Genomic DNA, 23,228 nt, shown 5'->3' with positions numbered 1-23,228 from the left:
AAAAAAGCCCGCACAGCTGTGAAGACCCAGCACAGCCAAACCAACCAACCAACCTAAAAAATGGGTTATAATATCCTTGTATGCCATGAAAACGTGTGCATTTCTTCCCATTAACCTGGCCACATCCAGAAGGCAAGGTGCTCCAATCGCTGGAGCTGCTGGTGACTCTGAGACACACCACCTTTGCCAGCTGTTGACTGGCGATCATTGTAGCATGGTGGTATCATTCATTTACTGATGGCCTTGCTGCTGTGTTCTTGGAACTTTCACCAGAAAGTTCCCGAGGCTGCTCTACCTCCTCTCCGTGTCACCTGGGGTCCTGTTGTCAGTGTTACCGGTGATTATCAGAAAATGGGATGTGCAGGGACTTTTACTTTCTAAACCGTACAATTTTATAAATTTGAATTAGGTACCACAAGCATATTTTTGTTACCAAGTGAAAAAAGAAAAAAGAACTGATGAAGATTGAGAGAAGTCAGATAACCCAGATTATAAAACTAGTGTGTTTAATTTTATCTATGACATGAAGTCAGCAGCTCAGGTAGCTTGCAGAAGCGTGAGGCGAGAGCCAGGTGCCCTGCTGCATTCTTGCTGTGCCTCCAGTCCAGGCTGTGTGCCCTTTTGGAATGCTGTATGCTGGTTTCCGGGGCTGATGGTTCGGCCATCTGCCCCCTAAGTGGAGCTGCTGCAAGTTGCTGGCTATTGAATAATAAATATGGGCAGTCTTAGCTGTGGTGCAGAATAGTAAATTCAGAATACAATCTTGATTTAGCCTCCCTTTTCCTCCTGGCCTAAAATACAATTGGTTTCTCATCATGCTGAGAGTTCCTTGAACTGCAACGAGATCAAACATGTTGATCCTAAAGGAAGTCAACCCCAAATATTCACTGGAAGGACTGATGCTGAAACTGAAGCTCCAATAATCCTGCCACCTGATGAAAAGAGATAACTCATTGGAAAAGAGCCTGATGCTGGCAAAGATTGAAGGCAGAAGAAGAGAGTGGCAGAGGATGAGATGGTCAGATAGCGTCGCTGCCTCAGTGGACATGAATTGGAGCAAACCCTGCGAGATAGTGGAGCACAGAGGAGCCTGGTGTGCTGCCGTCCACAGGGTCTCGAGACGGACACAACCGAGGGCCTGAACAACGACATGATGATGACGAAATAAAATACTGCAAGGCCAGCTTCTCCAGAAGATGCTTGCTGCTGTTGGAACTATGACTGATGAAATCCTCTACATTGTGTTCCCCCAATTTTTGGTAATCAAACAGGCCCTTTCTAAGTTGTTACATTGCATACTTCAACCCAAGGGAAAAAATGACTTTTCAAAGCTCGGAGTTCTTCTGCAATAAATAGTTTTTCATTTAAGGAACAGCAATGGATACAGTTCTGAGAAGTCTGAGGACATGTTCAAAAAATTAATATATCTCATGAGACTTCCCTGGTGGTCCAGCGGTTATGCATCTGCCTTCCACTGCAGGGGACACAGGATCGATCCCTGGTCTGGGAACTAAGATCCCCGACAGGTGCATGCTCGGTCGCTTCAGTCATGTCCGATTCTTCGTGACCCTATAGGCTGTAGCCTGCCAGGCTCCCCCTCTCCATGGGATTCTCCAGGCATGGATACTGGAGTGGGTTGCCATACCCTTCTCCACGGGAAAGTCCCCGATCCAGGGATCGAACCTGCATCTCCTACATTGGCAAATGGGTTGCTTAAGATCCCTCATTCCACAGCTACTGAATGGGCATGCTCTGGAGCCCTTGAGCCACAAGAGAAGCCATGTTACATTTCACTATGTATATGAGTTAGGGTATGGGGATCAAACTTGTCGATCCTAAAAGAAATCAACCCTGAATATTCATTGGAACGACTGATGCTGAAGCTGAAACTCCAATACTTTGGCCACCTGATGCGAAGAGCTGACTCATTGGAAAAGACCCTGATGCTGGGAAAGATTGAAGGTGGGAGGAGAGGGGGATGACAGAGGATGAGATGGTTGGCAGGCATCACCGACTCAATGGACATGAGTTTGAGTAAACTCTGGGAGTTGGTGATGGACAGGGAAGCCTGGCGTGCTGCAGTCAGACAAAGAGTCGGACACAGCTGAGCGACTGAACTAAACTGATGTATATGAATAGAACCAGTCTGTATTTGCTCATTTCGTTAAAAGGTCAAAAGCCATAAGAAGTCCTGGTAAAAGATGTGAGGGTATAACATAGAAAGAAAATCTCCGACGTTCCCCAAATGAAAGTAAACACATCCCTTGGTAGGGCTCATCTTCTCTGTTTATGACTGAGACTCAGCCAGCAGTGTTCTTTTCTTAATGAATTGAACAGGAAGTAACTGCACATTTTGGCCATGCTGGTCATCTAAATTTAACTAACTAAATGGATTATAGTATTTTTGTCTTTAAACCCATTAGGATTTAGAAGCATTGGGCTGCAGCTTGGTTTCTAAAATATGATTTCCTTTATTTAGAAACTGTAACTCTGACCTTTGAAGCAGATGTCAATAAGACGATGTTAAGAATTACCAAGCACTGAGGTCACACTTAAGTGATACATACTTAGGCCAATTTGGATTTATTTGGGGAGATTCCCAAAGATTTGTTAAAGAAATTCCACAGTTCAAGCTCAGTCTTTCTGACTGACAGTGAAAGTGGTGTAGCTCTTATTTAAAGATCTCTGTGACTTATGGCCTGAGGCAATTGTGGTCATTCTGGACTTTTTTAGAATATTATCTCTTAAATTCTGTAACTCTGACTGGTTGAAAAAAAAAAATCCTCTGAACGTCTCTCTGCCCCACAGTAATGTTGCCACAAGATGCTTTACTGTTGCCACAAGATGCTTTATCTTTTATTCTTAGATGGGAACTTGAATGAAAAGAAATAGCTGATGGTCTTGCCGAGGATGGAAATACTGTACCTCTTTAAGATAATAGTTGCTATTTTTAGACAGACTTACAAAGAGCTGGGAAATGGTGATGCTTCTAATCTTCATGCAGCCTTAGGCATGAGGAGATGCACTCTCGAAAATATCTAGTTATTTAGCAGTTTCTCCAAATAAGTTTTTGAAAATACTGTATTTTTAAAAGCATATTTATAATAATGAGTAACTGACTCAGCCCTGGTGTTTGAGAGAGACTCTTGACGTTCCAGCGCAAAGTAAACATCACAGCTTATGAAACCAAAATAGATTTCCATAGTCAATCTTAGTCAGAACAATGGTACATTCCTGGGCCTGGAGTTCAACAGTGGGTATTAATTCAAAGCAGCTGAATCCTGGGATGAGAGTAAGACAGCCCTGTCTTTCCACTGTGGTCTTGCAGAACGTGATATGTGACGATATCTTGCTGCTTCTAAATGTTGCTGTATCTTTTTAGTGGGTCAGAGACAGACTGTAGATATACGAAGCCTTTTGCATACTGATGGCCAAGATTTTTCTTTTCAGAAAACTGCCCGAGACATAATGCTTCTTTCACAAAAGATAGACCAGTTCCTTCCCTCTGGAGTCTGTTTTCTTCCGTTCTCCAGGCTGGATTTTATCTTCTTTATCTCCATTTCTTCCGCGGTTTACATGTAGCGGTCACCAAGTTGTATTTTGGGATTACAGCGTATGGGCATTGTGAAACAATTATGAGTTGATATGCTTATTAAAGCAACTATGGGCTCCCCTGGTGACTCACTGGTAAAGAATCCGCCTGTCAGTGCAGGAGATCTGAGTTCAGTCCCTGGGTCGGCAAGATCCCCTGGAGAAGGAAATGAAATGGCAGCCCACTCCAGTATTCCTGCCTGGGAAATCCCATGAACAGAGGAGCCTGGTGGGCTATAGTCCATGGAGTCGCAAGAGAGTCAGACACGAATTAGCCACTAAACAACAGCAGAAAGTAACTATCTAGCCAAAGCAGAAACATTATTAGAGATTCTGAGTAGTTCAGAGGAAGGAGGGTGACAGGCACTTCCAGTCAGGTGGTCCTGGGGCACCTCCGACAGGCTTGCCTCCAGTTCTCATGAGTGAAATATTCCACAGTCATTATGATGAATGGATTGTCAGGAAGCATTGATCTGCTGATGTGGGCTGTGTGTGTGCGTGTGTGCACGCACACATACGTGCGTATTTAATGGTGACATTCTGATCCTTGTTTCAGAACTAAGCTATGTTCAGTTTTCACCAAGTTGGATCATTTCTCCAAAATAAATCAGGAGATGCTCCACCTTGGTACTCCTCATTTATAAAAGAGATGAAGGAACCTGCCTGCCCTGGGGATTTTCTGACTTTTTTCTGAGGAAGGTTTGTGAATGAAGTAGAGAATTTTTTAGAAATGGCGGCGGCGGGGGTGGGGGGTGCGGCGGGGTCTACCTGGGAATTTCCTTGGTGGTGGGTTGTCATTGTGCCTTTTTTTCCCGTAGTCCTAGCAGAGTGAGACATGATAAAACTCGGTAACTGAAAGAGTTAAAAGGGCTTTTGCGTTGGTTGCATCAGGGGAACAGATGGAGTGCACGTAGGTGGGGAGGCTACTGTTTAAACGGAGGGGGGTTACTGTGTATTGGAAGGGCATGGATTTTACAGGGTAGCTGGGGACTGGCTAGTACATGCGCTGGGGAGCGCAGTAAAGCGGAAGCCGAAGCATATGGTCAGGAAGGGCGCTAAGAGGCCGCCGACAAAGAGGAAGAACGTGGCAGCTGGGCTAATAACGGAGGGGAGATGAGACGTTGGTAAATTGGGTTTTAAGAAACTAAGAAATCTCAGGTAGTAAGGAAATCAGTTTGGAAATGTTAATATTGATACCTGCACTAGGGAAGTGTTTACCGAGGAACAGAGAAGGGAATAAAGGAAGCAGGTCTGAATGACCCACCATGGCTTCACAGATACACAGATGAGCGAAGCGTGTCGAGGAAGTGAAATCAGGTTAAGCCTTCAAGTCACAGAGGCAGGAAACCAATAAAGGACGTTGAGATGCAAAGAAACCAACCTGGAACCAGCGACGAGACAGAGGGTAGCACAGACAGACAACTCCAACCTTTCTCCTTCGTGTTGGCGTTTGAATGGTTCTCTGTTTTTCCTTTATCTTTAAAATAAAAAAGTTTCAGTAAAACAAAGCAAAACAAGCAACCAGACAAAAGTTGCCTTGGTTGTGTTGGAACAAGGCCCTTCTCCTGTTGTGTTCTTGGCTTGGTGTGGTAAGTTTACCAAGCACACAGGCCAAGCCATCTCTTCATCTGGCAGGAGGTAGTTTTTGTCCTGCGTGGACCTCAGGTCGTCTTAGAGATTCATGAGATTATATTTATCAAGGCACCTCCAAGGAATCTGAGGAGCTAATACCAGCATAACAATCGTTGATATTTGTGGAGGACTTTAGGCTTTTCAGACATTCTTGTTTGAACTTTCAAATCGATTACGCAGCTTGTCGGTAATAGCCTCTTTCTTGTTTGTGTGTGATTAACCAAAATATGAATTAAAAGAGAGAAACAAATTTAGGAATTCTATTATTATTTAGGAGAAAAGCAATGCAATAAAACATTGGAAAAGACCCTGATACTGGGAAAGATTGAAGGCAGGGGAGAAGAGGGCGACAGAGGATGAAATAGTTGGATGGCATCGCTGACGCCATGGACATTAGTTTGAGCAAACTCCAGGAGATAGTGAAGGACAGGGAAGCCTGGTGTGCTATAGTCAATGGGGTCACAAAGAGTCAGACACAACTGAGCAACTGAAAGACACGCACACACACACACACACACACACACACGGCTCAAAGAGGGCACCATACTTAGTGCCACTTTAAAATATATTCTGAAAAAAAACATAGTGGAGAGTTTTGGAAAGACCCCTATAGATTAGTGGTTCACACGCCTTTTTAATTCATGAACTCCTTTGATGATTGGGTAAAAAAAAATTATGGACCCCTTGTCCCCGACTCAAAAAATAAAAAGTATGATCAGAGGTTCCCACGAGGGAAGCTAAATCTTGGTAATAAATATGTGAATTGGGCCAAGTGTAGACAATAAAGAATGTTGGTACGTTTCAAACTGGAAAGTAGTGCCACGTTAAGGCAAGAATGGTGGGGTTTGTGAAAATCGAAGTGTAGTTGATGAGTTGGATAGATAGCATCAGTGGACTCAACAGAAATGAATTTGAGCAAATTCCAGGAGATAATGAAGGACAGAGGAGCATAGTATGCTGCAGTCCATGGGGTCGCAAAGAATCGGACACGACTTATTGAATGAACAACAGTAGTTGTTTTATAATAATATGTTAGTTTCAGGTGTTGGCTCTATTTCCCTGTGCCGTACAGTATATCCTTGTTGCTTGTCTATTATAAATACAGTAGTTTGAATTGTTAATCTCGTACCCATAATTTGTCCCTCTCCCTTTTGATAGTCACAAGTTTGCTTTCTATATCTGTGAGTCTGATAATCATTTGTAATATTTTTTTTTTAGATTCCACCTGTAAGTGATCTCTTACAGTATTTGTCTTTCTCTACCTGACTTATTTTGCTAAACATAATAGTCCTTAGGTCCATTCACGTTGCCACATGGAAGAATTTCATTCTTTTTTATGGCTGAGTAATATTCCACGAGTGTTCCAAGACATAGCTCAGATGGTAAAAGAATCTGCCTGCAATGTAGGAGACCCGGTTTTGATCCCTGGGTCGGGAAGATCCCCTGGAGAAGGAAATGGCAACCCACTCCAGTATTCTAGGCTGGAGAATCCCATGGACAGAGGAGCCTGGCAAGTCACAGTAGGTGGGGTCGCAAAGAGTTGGACACGACTGAGCAACTAACACACAATATTCCATTGTGTATGTATACCATATCTTCCTAATCCATGCATCTGTTGGTGGGTGCTTGAGTTGCTTCTCTGACTTGACTGTTGTAAATAGTGCCGCTATGGACACTGCGCTGCACATATCTGTTTTTCTGGATGTACACTCAGGAGTGGACTTGCTGGATCGTATGGTAGTTCAATTTTTACTTTTTTGAGGAACCTGCATATTGTCTTCCGTAGGGGCTGTACCAATTCACAATGTACAGGGGTTCCCTTCTCTCTGCATCCTCACCAACATTTCTTATTGCAGACTTTTCCTAATAGCCATTTTGACAGGTGCAAGCTGATAGTTCACTGTTGTTTTGATTTGCATTTCTCTAATAGTTTGTGATGTCGAGCATCTTTTCATGTGCCTATTGGCCATCTGTGGGTCTTCTTTGGAGAAATGTGTCTTCAGATCTTCTGCTGTATTTTGGATTGGGTTGTTTAAACAATTTTCAAAAAAACCCAGCACCTGGTAAATAGGATACGTTTGAGGAAAATGTGACACCTCCTCCCCGCAGTCCCTCCAGTTTGCAATCCTAGGCTTTTACATATTATGGATAAACATGGGAAGTTCTCATTTTTTGCCCTAAGGCACGACAACAAGCTCAAACACGTCATCAAATGGCAGAGGAGAGCAAAACAGATTACTCATCGATTCTACAGAAATTCAACCATGAGCAGCATGAGTATTACCACACTCACATTCCAAACATCTTTCAGGTAAGTGGTTCAGCTCTCTCAGATTTGCTTGGCTTAGAAACAAGTTACTTGGAATCATGATTTCCAAGTATTTATAGCATTCTAAATTTCCTCTAACTCAAATCACTTTTTTAAAAAAATTCAGATTAAGCACATACTGACATTAAGATGAAACATAACACGAATTTCAAGATTAATCAACAGACTTTGTAAGTTTGCTTGGTTTGACCCTGCAACCATTCTTGGTCAGACTTAGAACCGTGATTCTTACGTTAACACTCTTTTTGCTAAAAGGACCATTCTGCTTACAAAAATGCAAACTTACCTTTAGGAATCAGAGCAGCATTAAGACAGCTGTAGGATTTGAACAGATGACTATGAACATTGGGGTGCATGTATCTGTTGGAATTAATGTTTCCTTTCTTTTTTTTTTTTTCCTGGATATATACCCAGGAGTGGATCATATGGTAGTTCTATTATTTTTTTGAGGAACCTGCATATTGCTTTCAAAGGGCTGTACCACTTTGCATTCCCACCATCAGTGTACACGGGTTCTCTTTTCTCTGTATCCTCACCAACATTTGTTACTTGTAGACTTTTCCTGATCACCGTTTTGACAGGTGTGAAGTGATAGCTCACTGTTGTTTTGATACTCCTGTTGTCTTTCCTTTGGACTGTTTAACAGTGTGAGAGAGGATACATGATGCTGTTCTCCCCCTTTGGGAATTTTTGTACAACTTCAAGTTCCACTGTAGAAAAAATAACAAAAATTTGTATCATGGTGTCTACACAGCAAGCAAGAACTTCCAGCTTGCGAAGGAGAAGGGGAGACAAATTGAGAGGGTAGCAATGAAGCATACACTTTGCCATATGTAAAACAGAGAGGAAGTGGGAATTTGCTGTATGATGCAGGGAGCTCAACGAGGTACCCTGTGACAACCTAGAAGAATGAGACGGCGGGGGGCGGGGAGGTTGGGAGGGAGGGTCAAGAAGGAGGAGACGTATGTTGGATGGCAGAAATCAGCACAGTATTGTAAAGCAATTATCCTCAATTAAAAAGAAATTTAAAAAAAAAACCTCCAACTTGTAGAAGTTGTGTTGGGTGTCTCAGCCTGTGTTGGGTCAAGGCAATTAACCTGCATGCCATGCTTTTGGTAAAGGATGAAACAGTGGCCCAAAGACGGAGGAAATATTTGAAATCTAATAACTGAACTGAACTGAACCAAATGGTATTAATAGTAAAACTACCTGCGTTTCAGGATCTTCCTGAAATTGGAATGGAACTGTGTAAAGTGTACATTTAGACAACCTCACAATTAGTGAAGTATGTATCCAGCTGGCTAAAGTAGAAGCACAATAAATTCATGGTTGCTTTAACTCTAACCTTTTTAAATTTGTTTTTGGCCACCTCGAGCGTCATGAAGGAATCTTAGTTCCCTGACCAGGGATCAAACTCGTGCCCACAGTAGTGGAAGGGCAGAGTCTTAACCACTGGACCACCAGGGAAGTCCCTAATTTGAACCTTTTTATAGGCCTGTTTCCCTCCTAGAGAATATTTTAGAGGTAACAATGCTACCAAAAAGCAACTTCCTTAAATAATAGTAAACCAAACTAATTTTATGCAAAAACTCTAATGTTGCAGAAAATACAAGAGATGGAGGAGAGGAGGATAGTGAGAATTGGAGAATCAGTGAAGACATACGCAGAGCTGGACCGGCAGGTGATTCCCATCATTGGGAAATGCTTGGATGGAATCGTAAAGGCAGCCGAGTCAATTGATCCGAAAAATGTAAGTACCGTAGTTTGGACTTAACGGTAATGGATAACTGTGGCTCCATTATTTCCCTGTCCCTTCCCACAGTGACCTTATTCAGTCATCTGAGAGTAGCTGCTTTCAGTGGTCACAAGTACTTTTCAACAATAGCAATACCTTTTCAGAGTTTTTAAAATTCAGCCCTCCATGTTTTGGATTTAGTGTAGTCCTTTGCACATTTGGGACTGTGGATGTTAGTATAAGTTTTGTTGTTACTGTTTAATCACTAAGCCGTGTTTGACTCTTTTGCATCCCCAAGGACCGTAGCCCACCAGGTTCCTCTGTCCATGAGATTTCTCAGGCAAGAATACTGGAGTGGGTTGCCATTTCCTTCTCCAGGGGATCTTCCTGACCCAGGGACTGAACCCACATCTCCTGCTTAGCAGGTAGACTCTTTACCACTGAGCCATCAAGGAAGCCTGAGAGTATAGGCTTAGGTTCATATAACAATGACAATAGTGTCTTAAGACAGTTTATTTTTCCTCCTGTGTGAAGATGTCTGCCAGGCAGAGCATCCAGCTGTGGTATGGGCAAATGATCTGCAAGTCCTCAGGAATTCAGGCTTCTCCTAGTTCACAGCTTTTGATGATATGGCTTTCAAACTCAACATGGCTTCTGTAGCTCCAGCCATCACATCCAAATTCCATAAAGCATTAAATAGAGAAGAATCCACACTATCTATTTAAATAAGCTTTCTAAAATTGCTCACTGTACTTCTGCCTACATCTCAGAGATCTCAGAAGTCAAAACCTAGTGCTGGGGCCACTTCCTGCTGTACAGAAAGCTTTAGAGTGAAGCCTTTTTGCTGGATGGCTGTGTGCTCAGCTTAAAATCAGGGTTCTTATTAATCAGAAGGAAGGATAATTGGCTCTTACAAGACAATTGATGTCTGTGGCACACCTACAGATTCCATGTTAGCTAAAACAGCTATGACCAATTAAAATGTGGGCTCATGGTAGAAAGTTGAGATCTTTCCAAACGGTCTTCTCTAATAGTTTCTTCTTTTTCAGTCCGATATCATTGAGTTAGAATTTTATTACAAGTCACAGGTGCTTTTACAATACTTTAACTGTACATCTGTCTATCTTGGACACAATGGTTGTCATTTCCTTACACGTTGGTCTTCATCACCTGACCCCGAAAAGACTCTGAACTCAAAGTTCCTAGCAGGGGGACACCACAGAGTAGGCAGTCAGTTCCCTCATTTATTCAGCTAACATTTATTCTGTCATTATCATCAGGTATCATCCAGGTGCTAGGCATGCAGTGGAGGAAAACCAGGAGGGAGCTTACATTCTAGTGGAGGAGAGACTTTGGGCAAATACATACATAAAGGAAAATTATCCAATAAATTCCTATCTTTGAACCACAGTGAACCAAAGAAATCGGAGGGAGGATATTTTTTTGCCTTGACTTTGTGTATGCCAAATGGCTTTAAGACCTTCTGATGAGAATCAGTTTTTATATTACTGCATTTTTTCAAGGGAAGGGCTTCCTAGGTGGCTCAGTGGTAAAGAATCCGCCTGTCAAGCAGGACATGCGGGTTTGACCCCTGCATCGGGAAGACCCCTTGAAGAAGGAAATGGCAACCCACTCCAGTATTCTTGCCTAGAAAATCCCATGGACAGAGGAGCCTGGAGGGCTACAGTCCATGGGGTTGCAAAGAGTCGGACATAACTCAGCGACTAAGCAACAACAATTTTTCAAGGGAATTGCATAATAAATGACCCAATTTTTCTGCTTTTTGGCAAAGTTGTTCTTAATATTTGTTTCTCTAAATGTAGAAAAATAATTAAAATTATCTTGAAATCTCAACTAGATGTATAGCTTTACAAGTTACTCTTTCAAATGATAAAAATATTACTAGAAAAAAAATCTGTTACTCAATATAACTTCCTTAGAATGTCGTCTGTGTGAGGGCATCATAGTTCAGTGTGTGGAAAGTATTTACATGGATTGGAACATATTTGTGCGCGATGGGTGTCATTGCAGGATTCGCAGCTGGTCGTAGAAGCTTATAAGTCTGGGTTCGAGCCTCCAGGAGACATTGAATTTGAGGATTACACTCAGCCTATGAAACGCACTGTGTCAGATAACAGCCTTTCAAATTCCAGAGGAGAAGGCAAATCAGAGCTCAAATTTGGCGGCAAATCCAAAGGAAAGTTATGGCCGTTCATCAAAAAAAATAAGGTACTGATGACTGGTCCCAGTGTGATGTGAGTGTTACAAGGTGTGGAGATGTTCATCTGTCTTTTAGTCTTTAAAGGAACGAAGAGTTTTAAGCTTGTAGTTTCAGAATGCAAACAGAAGGCTAGCGTGCTGTTTCATTTTAAGGCAATATCTCTCTTTGGTGGTGGTACCTTGGCCGTGGCCTTTTGTCTTATTTCAGACGCATTTATCACCTGCACTGTGTCACCCACACTAACAGCCTACTGACCTCGGGCCGTTCCGCATCACGCCTTTCACTCCTAAGTCTCCTAGACTGCTGCTTCCCTGGGCTGAGAGAAGGGACGCTGCGCCACATTTATATAACCATGTGTCAGCATCTCTAATTGAAGTGGTTTCCCTGGATTAATAACTTGGTTTTGAGCTCATGTTAACATATGTCTCCATGAACATTTTTTATTTTCTTTCTAGAGTGTGATACGTAGGTGCATGACAGCATTAACCTGGGCATAAAGGGTGTGATCGAGGCGACACGAACCGCTTTAACCTTAGAATAATTTAATATTTCATTTTAAGACTGTCTTGCTGTTTTCACAACCTTAGCATTTAAGGACTTTCATTTTCTCCCATCCAGCTGTGTTAGTCTAGGTGGCTTAGAAGTATTTACCCTTCTGGCTTAGACTGGTTTAGGGTAACTAGTTAGAACGGCAGTTTGCATGTGAAAGTCTGCATGAGCTTCTGGTCAGATATTTCTTGCTCTTCTGTTGCTTTACTTACTAAAACTTCCACTTTCACCATATTCTCCATTGAACATGTCCTCCATGTTTTCTTTTGGACCATGGCCTAAATTTTTAATTGTTTGTGTTTGACTTGCTTTGGATTTCAAATATTATTTGATGCTTATTTTTGTTTTGTGTCTTATCTTCTTGTTTCTGATTTTTTACTCCGTCACCGCTCCATCTCTTACACGTAGCTTATGTCCCTTTTAACATCCCCCCATCAGCCTCCCCCACCTCCCCCTGCCTCTGCCTCACCCTCTGCTGTTCCCAACGGCCCCCAGTCTCCCAAGCAGCAAAAGGAACCCCTCTCCCATCGCTTCAACGAGTTCATGACCTCCAAACCCAAAATCCACTGCTTCCGGAGTCTAAAGCGTGGGGTAAGTTCTCCTCTCGAGTCCTGTCTCTCTGGTGCGCTTTGGTTGCATGTTTTGTTCTGCATAACTTAATTTTGTTTGTGAAAGACTCCATTGTGTTTTCCCATAACATAAAACAATAAGAACCTATGATTCATTATAGCCGGAAAGAAGAAGAGCCACAGAGAGAGCAAAAAAAAAAGAAAAAGGAAGGAAGCAGGATGGATGGAAGGAGAGAGAGGGGAAGCCAGCCAGCCAGAGTTCTTTTTTGTCTGTAATCCATTTGGCGGGGCGTGGAGGGGGGGGGGGGTGGACCTTGCTTCATTTCCTTTCTGAAATATCTAAATCATTAATATTTCACCTTGATCTTACTAAAAAAAGGAAACTTAAATTCGGTTTCTAAAGCTAGCAACATTTGAAGAGGTGGAAATCACTGCATAGTCAGAAAATATTTGCTTAATAATTACCGAAACAGTGTATAAAGAGGGTACTTCTCTCTGAGCTATGCCTCCAGGCCTGCGGGGAAATGGTATGGATTACAGGGGTTTCTTTAGCTCTTTCGGTGAATTCACAAGATGTTGATCAAATATCTGGTAACAGATCTGACTGCATAAGAGCTAGTGCAGTGTCTCCTAAGAGGGTGGAGTAATAGCAGCCGACATTTATCGTGTGCTTGTCGTTTGCCAGACTCTGTTCTGTGTGATTGTTTAACTCTGTCAACCACCCTATGAACCTAGGTACTAAGATCTCTTTATTTTACTGATAAGCAAACTGGTACCTACAGAGATGAAGCTAGGAAGATATATCGCCAGGATTTAAAGCCAGAGAACCTGTTTATGATCTGAGAGTCTATGTGTTCACACCAGGAAGAACCTGTTTTATTCTGATTGACTCAGTTTTGCCATCCTAATTAAGATCGCATGTGCTTAAGTCACAGGGTTTTATGGAATTGATCAGCAGTCCAAAGCAGATACCAGTTTGGTTTTTTAGAAAAAAACTGGAACAAAGTCATTCATTTGTAGCCTCCTGAATAAACCTAAATGGTCAGTCTAAGCCATCCCAAAATACTCTTTATAATGAATAATGGGTAAACAAACATTAAACGCGTATGTGGTAAGGTTTTCTTTTATTCTGTTCCGTGAGAGTTACAATATGGTTGTAGTGGAGGTATGTTCCTTGTAACAAATTTTTACTTTTCCTTTCCTCTGTGTATAAAAGATGTTTTAAAAAAAATAGCTACATTGTTACGTTTTTAAATAAGGGGCAAACCCCTCATTTTTTTATATGCTGATTCCTTTGGTAATGAAATCTGAGTTTTCTGTGAAGAGTATAGTTGGTGGAATTATCCTGTTTTAAGGTTACCCAGCATATCAGGGTAAGAATTCGAATTTAATTTCCTAAAGATTTCAAGAGTGCCTTTGTTAGAAGGCAGAATATAGCTTCAGCAGTGGACGATGGCTCATGTTGAACTCTATAATTAGATCTCCATTATGCTGGCTTTTAGAATTAATTCTCCATCCATCTCTGCTCCTTGTTCATGGAAGAATCTCCAACAGATGACTATAGGTCGCTATACTAGGCTATCAACTAGGAAGTTTTACATTAACTGTAAACGGTTACCCCACCTCTGCTGCTTCCAAAACCTTTACAGAGCACTCATTTATTATATTTATAAAAATATGTCTGCATTGTCTTTTGTAATCTCATAATGAAAAATGTCAAATATTCATGGTTTTTCACTGTTTGTATATGTATCTATTCCATTCTTCTGTCAACATCACAATCTTGGTGGCAAATGGTTTCTGAAGCACGTTTCATGGTGTTCTCTAAATGTTTAGGAAGAGACCAAGAATGTCAGTAATCAAGAAGCATAAGAAAACATGGCTAGGAAAAAAATAAACACTTGAAAACAAAAATGGTGAAATGAAAAATGGGTTATTTTGATTAATTAAAGGAATGCCCTTCTCTTAAAAAAAAAAATAATTAGCAAAATAAGTTTTATTTCTTACACCTCAAATCTGTGCTCAGCAAACCTCTATCTTTAAAAGAAATTTCCTAAATGGTGAGTGTGCTTTTGAGAATAAACACATACACACACATGAAGCATCAGTAAATAAATATAAACATATTTTTACTTCTCTTATTTTTAGTTGCTCTGTTTTTAGGGTCAGATTTGATGTGCTTTTCTTCAGGAAATAGCAGTGTGAAAAAAGAAAAGGAAATGCATCATAGAAGTAAGATAAGGAAGTTTAAAAAAAATCTGAAGTTTGGGGAAATAAATTTTATTTTAAAGCAATTTCAAAACAGAAGGTACATGGTTTACAGGATCCTTAACTAAAATGATACAGTCCTCGCTAGTATTTCATTTATTCCACTTTTTAAGATTATTGCGCCAAAGACGGGAAAATGCTTCTAGGAGAATAACAAATCTGTGATTTTAATGTGTCTTTTATCGTGCTGTGCAGCTTTCTGATCTAGATTTTAATCATTTGTTTCTGATTATCAGAATGTGTAAATGCAATGCGAATATTTTGTCACATAACTGATTTTGTTTCTGAATGAGTAGGATAAAATATTTTTTGTTGTAAATCATTCACATTTGTAAGAAAATGTCTCATTGGACATCTTTAGAGATTGGCATGCCACCATTATTAACCACTGTTTCATCTTTATGTAAGTCAAAGAAAAATGAAGCGAGATTGTGTGTTCTCAATTTGCAATCTACAGAGCGTGACTTTACTTTCTTAAGATTTCCTGATCTGAGTACGCGCCTTCTAAAAATCTAAAATATGGACCTGTCTCCCTGCTCCTCGCACTTTAGAGTTCATTGTATGGAAAAATACCATCAACATTGATCAAAATATTTTGAAAATCCCTACCAATTGTTTGTCAGATGTTACAATCTTCTGGTTAATTTCATTTGATTGACTTTGTTCTCTTGCTGATTATTGGCAGACTCAGGCTCTCTGTTTTCACAAAGAACTCATGAAGAGGACGATAGGGAAACCCACGTATGCTTTTGAAGCTAGGGACTATGTTGTAAGTTTACCTGTGACGGCCAGGTCATGCGGTCACGGCACAGGCACTAACCCGTGTGATAGCACCAAGACTGGGGACCTAGGTGCTCTCTGACCCAGACAGCGGGAGAAGCCTCCTTGTACCCACCCAGCCACAGGCTTCCTCATCCCGGAAAGTCGCATGGAAAAAGGGGCCAAACTTTCCAGGAACAAGCTTCCTAAAAACGTCAGCGAGCCGAGCTTGTGTTTCTCCCCTTTGCGTAGATGGGGACTGCTGTCTGAGCTGGTGTCACTGAGTATGATTTTATGGCAGAATCTCACCCCTAAAACGCCGCTGGTCACGGGAGAATGGCACTCTCGCAGACGGCCGCGTGTGGCTCCCTTACCCACATGCACATCTGAAACAGATGGGTCCGTAAAGGACAACCAAAAAAAAAAAAAAAAATCAGCGAAGCCTGAGCAAGGGTCACAGAGCAGTGAAATGACCTTCCGTGGACTTTAGACCACAGACACGTACATATTCCTGTTCACTGTCCCCTTTCTCTGTACTTGAGGTTAGTACCTGTGACGGCCCAATAACACATGGACCCGCCAGCTCTGTGTGCCCTCATGTGTTATTGACACTCGTGGCTCCCCAGGCTCCATAATCGTTGCCTGAAACTGACAGCTTTTAGTACTTCAGGTGTCGCACAGCGCACTTAATGCAGCCTTTCAAAGTATTCTCTTGGCAGGTGATTCAGTTTCTAATTTAAAAGGATCTAACTGGCTGGCTTGCAACTTAAGATGGAAAACCAGTTTACAGTCATTAAAAAGATTATACTGATGGCACTTCTTGTAGATTATCCATCACCTGTCCACTTCAGAAAATTGGATTTGAGAATTCAATATTGCCTGTTTCTATTGGGATCTGTTCTCAATCCTAATGAGTTATTTTTATTATGAAGTGGTAATAGTCCTGTGCTATTAATCTTGATGTTAGAATTCTGTTTTTGGAATGGCTAAGAAAAAAATATATCACTTTAAAAATAAATAAAATTTTAAAAATAGATATATATATAATCACCTTAAGCCATGGAAGTAGACAAATAGACAGCAGGTAGAGTGCCGAGTTCAAATTAGCAGCATTTACACGGTAATGTGTGAGGAAACGTTTGTATAAGGTCTGCTTTGCAAGAAAGATATTTGCAAGGTTTCTGCTGTGCACCAAAAGCGTTGTCTGTAAAAAACTCAAATTGTGATAAACAGATCTGTGCTAAAATTTCCAGGAGGGGCTCAAGGCGCCATGTAGGTTGCCTGCCTGGACAGCGATCACAAACATGATGGTCTGCGCCTTCTCTTCCCAAGATTTTGTCTTGCTGTGCCTTTCCTTAAAAGTATTTTTCCCCCAGAGGGAAAATTTCTTTAAAAGCTTAATGTCTATTCACAATGAAGTATCAACTTTGAGTTAATCTGAATAATGAGATTTTTTTAAGTCTAGTTAAGGAATTTTTAACACCCTGTTCCCTCCCAATTTAAAACCAAAGGGCCCTGGGGACTTCCTGGTGGTCCAGGGGCTAAGACTCTGCATTCCCGATGCAGGGGGCCGAGGTTTCATCCCTGGTCTGGGAACTAGATCCCACATGGGGCAACTAAGAGCTTGCCAAAACTAGAGATCCCATCTGCCCCAACTAAGACTGGGTGCAGCCAAATAAATAAATAAATATCTAAGTAAGTAAATAAATTCAAGGGGCACTTTCTCTGCCACTCTATCTCCAATGTATTTTTGGATCCTCCTACCAATTGCCTGAACTTTTAGGATTACAGCAGCCAAGTAAATATGCACCAAACTCTCAAAATACTGCTTTATCGCCAAAAAGCATGTTTCACCTATCACCGAAGAACCAGTGTTTCTTTTCCTAATTTTGAGATGCCTTTTAATCTGGTTTTGGATCCAGTAATCGGTATAGTTTTGCCAACCTCCAGGCCTAGCAGAATTGCAAACTGCTGTGTCCTGGCAATTAACAGGAAATCCACAGCAAGGAGTAAGTACCCCTCAGTAGTTAAGACAGTTGGCTGTTTCCTAAAGGTTGCTTGCAAGAGCAGCAACTTCTGTTAACTCCCCAGGTGCTATGGAACCTCTGTGGGTGGGGCCGGCAGTTCGATAGAAAGCCCCAGAAGACACCTTCTGTATAGCAGGAAGTGCCTGCAGTACACAGGTGGGAGACAGCATCCATCTCCAACCTGGTGCTGAGAGGCTTCCTGGTTCCTGCAGGTCAGGTCTCAGAGCATCTTCCAGTCCTTGGTTCCCATTTACCAATTTGAGACTTTGTCTTAGTACCTTTAGGAAATACCAGGGTTCAGATGTATTAGAGCCCCTTAAGATAAAAATATTACTGATATGTTGTGGAATTCATTGCTTTCCCAACTCTTTTAGTCTGTGTGAAACTTTCCATGGGAAATGTGGTGAGCAAAAGTTTCTGTGATCACTTCCATCTTTTATAATCATGATATGTCACTGACTGCAAACTCTTATTAATTTATACTCAGGCTGACATGACCAATCCAGAACAGTAAGCAGAAGCGCTCCCTTCCTATCTTTATACTTTGCTCTGGCACCATGGCCGCTAAAGAAAGGTTTGGGCAGATTGGCCCCTCTTGGGAATTTCGGCACAGATCCGCTACAAGTCGTGTTCACAAAGCGCCAGGTTGAATTTATGTGTTATGTTAATTCAGTGGAACGGACCGAGTTCCTCTTCTCATGTGTTGTTGTTTCTCTCTCTCTCTCTTTTTCCCTGTTACCCCTTCGATTTTTACACGAAGCTTTCTCTCAAGCTGGTAAGCACAATTACTCCATGCATGTCCTGAATCTAATCAGGTGTTTCGGTGTACATTTTGTGGGTGCTGTGCCATCTGCAACCCATCTTCAGGGTTACCTGTTGATGTGTGTTTCCCTTGTGTGTGCCTTTGCTGGTGCTCCCTTATTAGACCTCTGGAATATGAAGGTCCAGGGTCTAACAGAGGTGATCATAATCTTTCCCCATTAAGAAAATTAACGCTTAACTCGCGATTTGATTTTCTTTACCACTGGAGTCTTAAGAGGATGACAGATGTTGATAAGCTTTATTTAAATATGAACAAATATAAATACTAAATATGAGGAAGTTTATGTATCGAATCATTCTAAATGAAAGCAAATTTAATAGCTGAAAGTTGCTCCTCTCCAGGAGCCACAGAAGCAGATGAAAATCACTGGGGACCTGAGGGAGGCATGCAGGAATGATGCTGGGCTCAGACTCAGGTCTAAGGCACCTTCAAGAATTGGAGGTCATGAAACTTTTAAGTTGCTCCGTAAATACGCTGGTGCCTTGGCGTAGCTGATTCAAGAAATCAAAGACAATTTTTTGGACAGTGAAAAGAGCCTCCTAAGCCTTTCTAAAATGATTTCTTTAGTGTCCAGTGTTGTTACTACTTATAATTTCATAGCCCTAGTAAATAGTCAAACTAATCATTAAACCTATTAAAAGAAACTCTTAACCACATAACCCATACTGTTCTTCAGATATGTGTAAGTTATATAGTAATCTCAAACACCACAGCTGAGAATATCCTGAAGTCACGGACAATGATGAACTTGACCCTTCAACCAGGAATGACATCAGCATTTTATGCACTGTTATTGAGAATGTAGGGCAGTATTTTATGGTTATCTTTGTATGTATGTACTTTTACATGTGTTTGAATATATATATAAAAGTATATACGTAATCTTTTCACCCTGACCTGGTATTTGACAACTGATCCAGCCCTAAAGAGCAAGAATTTTTTATTACATGAAACATTTCTTAGAAGGTAAAATAAAATCCTTAGAAGAGTTCTCGATTGAGGTGTCTACAAGAAGGAAAGATCTAGACATTTAAATGAACATCAGTATGAATTTGGGAGAAAGCGGATCAATTAACTGGGAATCTGTCAGATGCCAGGGCTTCTCTTTTGCCCTTTATTTGTTCTTTTGCTGAGGTGCTGGTGGCAAAAGATAATATTATCAGACAGTCTTTCTGTTTGAGATGTTGCTTGATGCCCTCACTTTGAAGCTAATAAAGAAGATACACAAAGACAGGGTGGGTGTAAAAATTATAAATCTCAAGAAGTAGCTCATGTCAAGCGAGCAAGTGTTTGATTCTGGTAGCAGGTAAAACAAGATCTCCTTAGAGTCACAGCCATTGAAAATATACAAACGTGCCTGCGGCCTCTCTTCCAAACCCCGGTAGGGCCAGTCTCTTTGAGGCCCCTCCAAAGAGTTCAGAAAGTCTACTCCAACTCGAAGGCAGAAATAAAAATTCCTTCATGGCAAAATAAATCATAGGTTAGAATATTGTTTGAAAGAATTCAAGCTTCAAAAGGTGAACAGGACAAAATGAACTTTTGAAGGTACTGTCCAGAGACCTGAGTTTCTTTGGATCTAGAACTGTTGACCTGAATCTCCCATGTAACTAAAATTTTTTAAATTTAGTTCCACAATTGCACTGGGCACATTTCAAGTGCTCAGCAGCCATGTGTGGCTACCAGGTTGGACGGTGCAGACATGTGAAAACATTTCCATCATTGTAGAAAAGTCTTTGGGTCTCACACCACATAGTGAGGCTCAGAGCATCTGAATGAATGAACATCGACCACTTACTAGGTTTCCTGCCTTCTGAAGCAGTGCGTCTTACACTGTTTTGTCACATTCTAGCATTAAGACAAAAATGAAAATAAAATCTGCGGTTCCAGAAAACATGCTGATTTAAGTCAGTTCAGCATGAGACCAAACTATTGAGCTTTCGGGCTCGGTGACTGAGTTGAGAAAATTGGAAAACAATTGCAGTTTCAGGTATTATGTGGAAAAGGAAAAACAAGCCTGCTTTATTATTATACTGAAGATTAGTTGGCTTCATCTTAGCTTTAGAAGCAAGCTGAGCTTTCTTGGGTTGGCATTAGGGAATAATCACTTCTGGTTTGCTTTCACTCAGATCTCGTCCCACTCAAACTCATACATGCCCACGGGCACACACGCAGTCTTTGAGAATATTAGCTGAAAGGTCTTTGGTGGCCTTAGTGGTGAACTATTTGCTGAATCACAGACTTCCAACCCAGCAGCCTGGCATTTTCTAATAAGCAGCCTAGGAACTTCGGTCACAAGCCCCTGTGTAAGCTGCTTGGCAAACTCAAGCTGATTTTGCAATTACATTATCCAGGTCCCTTCTTTTCCATCCACTCCCAAGCAAGTCTGTCTTGCCTTCTTCTTTTTTTTTTTTTTTTTTTAAAGGGATTCTAAAGCAAAATCTCTTTTCAAATTCCCTGGCTTATCCCTGGCTATTGAGCAAATTTCTCTTTCTTTATGAAAATAGCCTCATTTTAGGAAATGACGCGTAAGTGTGGGTAAAAGTCTGGCAATTCACGGTTGATATTTTCTACTTATAACACATGCACAGAGGAAAGAGAGCAATTGTTTTTGAAAAGGAATCAAGATATCAAAGTATACTTCTTCCAAGACTTCCCTCTGCTTCCAATGCAGAGGGCCTGGGTGCGATCCCTGGTCAGGGAACTAAGATCCCACGTGCCATGTAGTGCAGCAAAAAACACAAAGTGTACTTCTTCTGATGAGTTAGAAACAGCTGAGGCTGATTTCAGACATTATGGAAAAGTTGGTTTTGAAACTGGGGGAGTGGAGGCGGGGGTGATTCTCCGGGAATTCTCTGAGATGATCCTAAAGGTGACAAGAAGTGGGGGAGGGTTTTTTCCCTTAATGTCCTTTTCACCCGCATTCCTGGAGGAACCAGATGTCCCATCTGTCACTTCACAGGGATGGAAACTTTTGGCCTCAGGCTGTATGCAGAGACGGGAAGGAATACTCAGATGAGGTGGGGGTGGGGGTGGGGTGGGGAACAGTGCCATCAACATGAAACAGTTGATGGGGCCACTTACCAGTTTTTTTATAGGAGGAAAACATAAGCCTAAAGCTTCAGTGTTGCCATCGACACTGACAGCGAAGTGCAGACTGTCTCCAGACTTGTTCCTCACTGATTCTCACTGGGGTCAGAAGTATATCTTCCTGTCTCGGGGCTCCCTTCCTTGTCAGAGGCTGTGGGGCCAGCATGGAAAATGGTTTGTGGGGCCTTTGCAGTTTGCATGCACGGATTTTTGCATCTCAGCTGGGTGTCCTGGGAAAGAGCTTAATTTATTTCATGAAAACACACGCAGACATCTGCATCGTCCTGGTGTCTGGGGAATCTCCCTGCAGGCTTCTCTTGGTGTCTTTTTTTCAAGGAGGCTTTCTGGCTCATTTCTGTTTGTGTCTGCAGGGCGCGACACCAGAAGATTTCAGCAACCTCCCACCTGAACAGAGAAGGAAAAAGCTCCAACAGAAAGTCGATGAATTAAATAAAGAAATCCAAAAGGAGATGGATCAAAGGTAGAGTGGATCAAAACGACTTATTAAGAAATTCGAGTTCAGTTTGGAAAGATGAGAGGCTCTAAATTAGATTTTAATTTAGGTGATTGTTTTAACCACGTGTTTGGTCATAGCTAGTCTACTGGATTGCTTAAAGACAGGATTCCTGGGCACTTTGCTGGTGGTCCAGTGGCTAAGACTCTGGGCTTCCAATGCAAGGGGGCACAGGTTCAACCCCTGGTGGGGAAACTAAGATCACATATTCCCACATGTATAAAAATAAATAAAGACAGGGAGGATTCTTTTAACAAATAGGTATTACTCTATGTTTGGGGAACAAAATGCGTTTTGGTTATCTCTCTCCTTTTTTTTCTTTTTTGATGTGTTCACTTACGTTAGTAACACTACGTTTACCATGTTGTCACCATGGAATATAAAATCAGGTTAGATAAGAGAATTTCACCAGTACAACAAAACACTCTGTGGTATACCAAAGTCTGTATGATGTCTGAGCAAACCAGCTTATTCATAAATCACCTTCCATTATAGGCAATTTATTTGGTTTAATAGTTACGATTTTTATAGAGAAAATAAACACTGCACAGGTTTAAAACGCATTTTTCATTTTCCTTTGCATTAGCACTTAAAATATCCATTTCTGTTGCTGCTGTTGCTGGCATTCTACAGACGCTGGGGTGCAAGGAGTCGGATATGACTTAGCAACTGAGCAGCAGCAGCTCAATATTTTGTAACAACCAATAAGGAAAAGGAGTCTGGAAAAAAAGTTAGACATGTATGTGTAACTGAATCGCTTTGCTGTATACTGAAAGTAACCCAACATTGTTAATCGACTATGCGTAATTTAAAAAGAGAAAACCGCTTTATTGTCCCTCACTTTCTATATTCTCACTGAGGGGATTAACTGAGTCATTTAATAATGGAGATCTGGACTTAAAGGATAACCTGAGGGACCTCCCTGGTAGTCCAGTGGCTAAGACGCCACATTTCCAGGACAGGGGCCATGGGTTCAATCCCTGGTCAGGGAACTGAGAGTCCACATGTTGTGTGGCATGAAGTAGGCCACATGGTAGCCCTGCATAAATTCAGTGATATCGAGTAAGTGAGTGAAAGTCACTTTTTGTGACCCTATGGACTATGCGGCCCATGGAATTCTCCAG

At 41.5% G+C, this 23,228-nt stretch overlaps 1 protein-coding gene across 12 annotated transcripts in view; it reads left to right on the top strand.

The window, feature by feature from the left end:
* The window catches only part of FNBP1 (formin binding protein 1), a 134,658-nt gene that overhangs the window by 95,546 nt on the left and 15,884 nt on the right, over nt 1–23,228 (top strand). For 4 of the 12 annotated variants that reach the window (XM_018055969.1, XM_018055970.1, XM_018055968.1 and 1 more), the window contains exons 7-12: nt 7,406–7,534; nt 9,156–9,302; nt 11,319–11,516; nt 12,466–12,648; nt 18,441–18,455; nt 21,962–22,071. In XM_018055969.1, the coding sequence (XP_017911458.1) occupies nt 7,406–7,534; nt 9,156–9,302; nt 11,319–11,516; nt 12,466–12,648; nt 18,441–18,455; nt 21,962–22,071 (782 nt within the window). The remainder of the gene's footprint in view (nt 1–7,405; nt 7,535–9,155; nt 9,303–11,318; nt 11,517–12,465; nt 12,649–18,440; nt 18,456–21,961; nt 22,072–23,228) is intronic. The other 8 variants (XM_018055975.1, XM_018055973.1, XM_018055977.1 and 5 more) reach the window with 4 other exon arrangements.

The sequence above is a fragment of the Capra hircus genome, chromosome 11, assembly GCF_001704415.2.
Source record: "Capra hircus breed San Clemente chromosome 11, ASM170441v1, whole genome shotgun sequence".
Taxonomy (NCBI): Eukaryota; Metazoa; Chordata; class Mammalia; order Artiodactyla; family Bovidae; genus Capra; species Capra hircus.
Note: the sequence above shows the minus strand (reverse complement) of the source record. Positions and strands in the feature narration are given on the sequence as shown.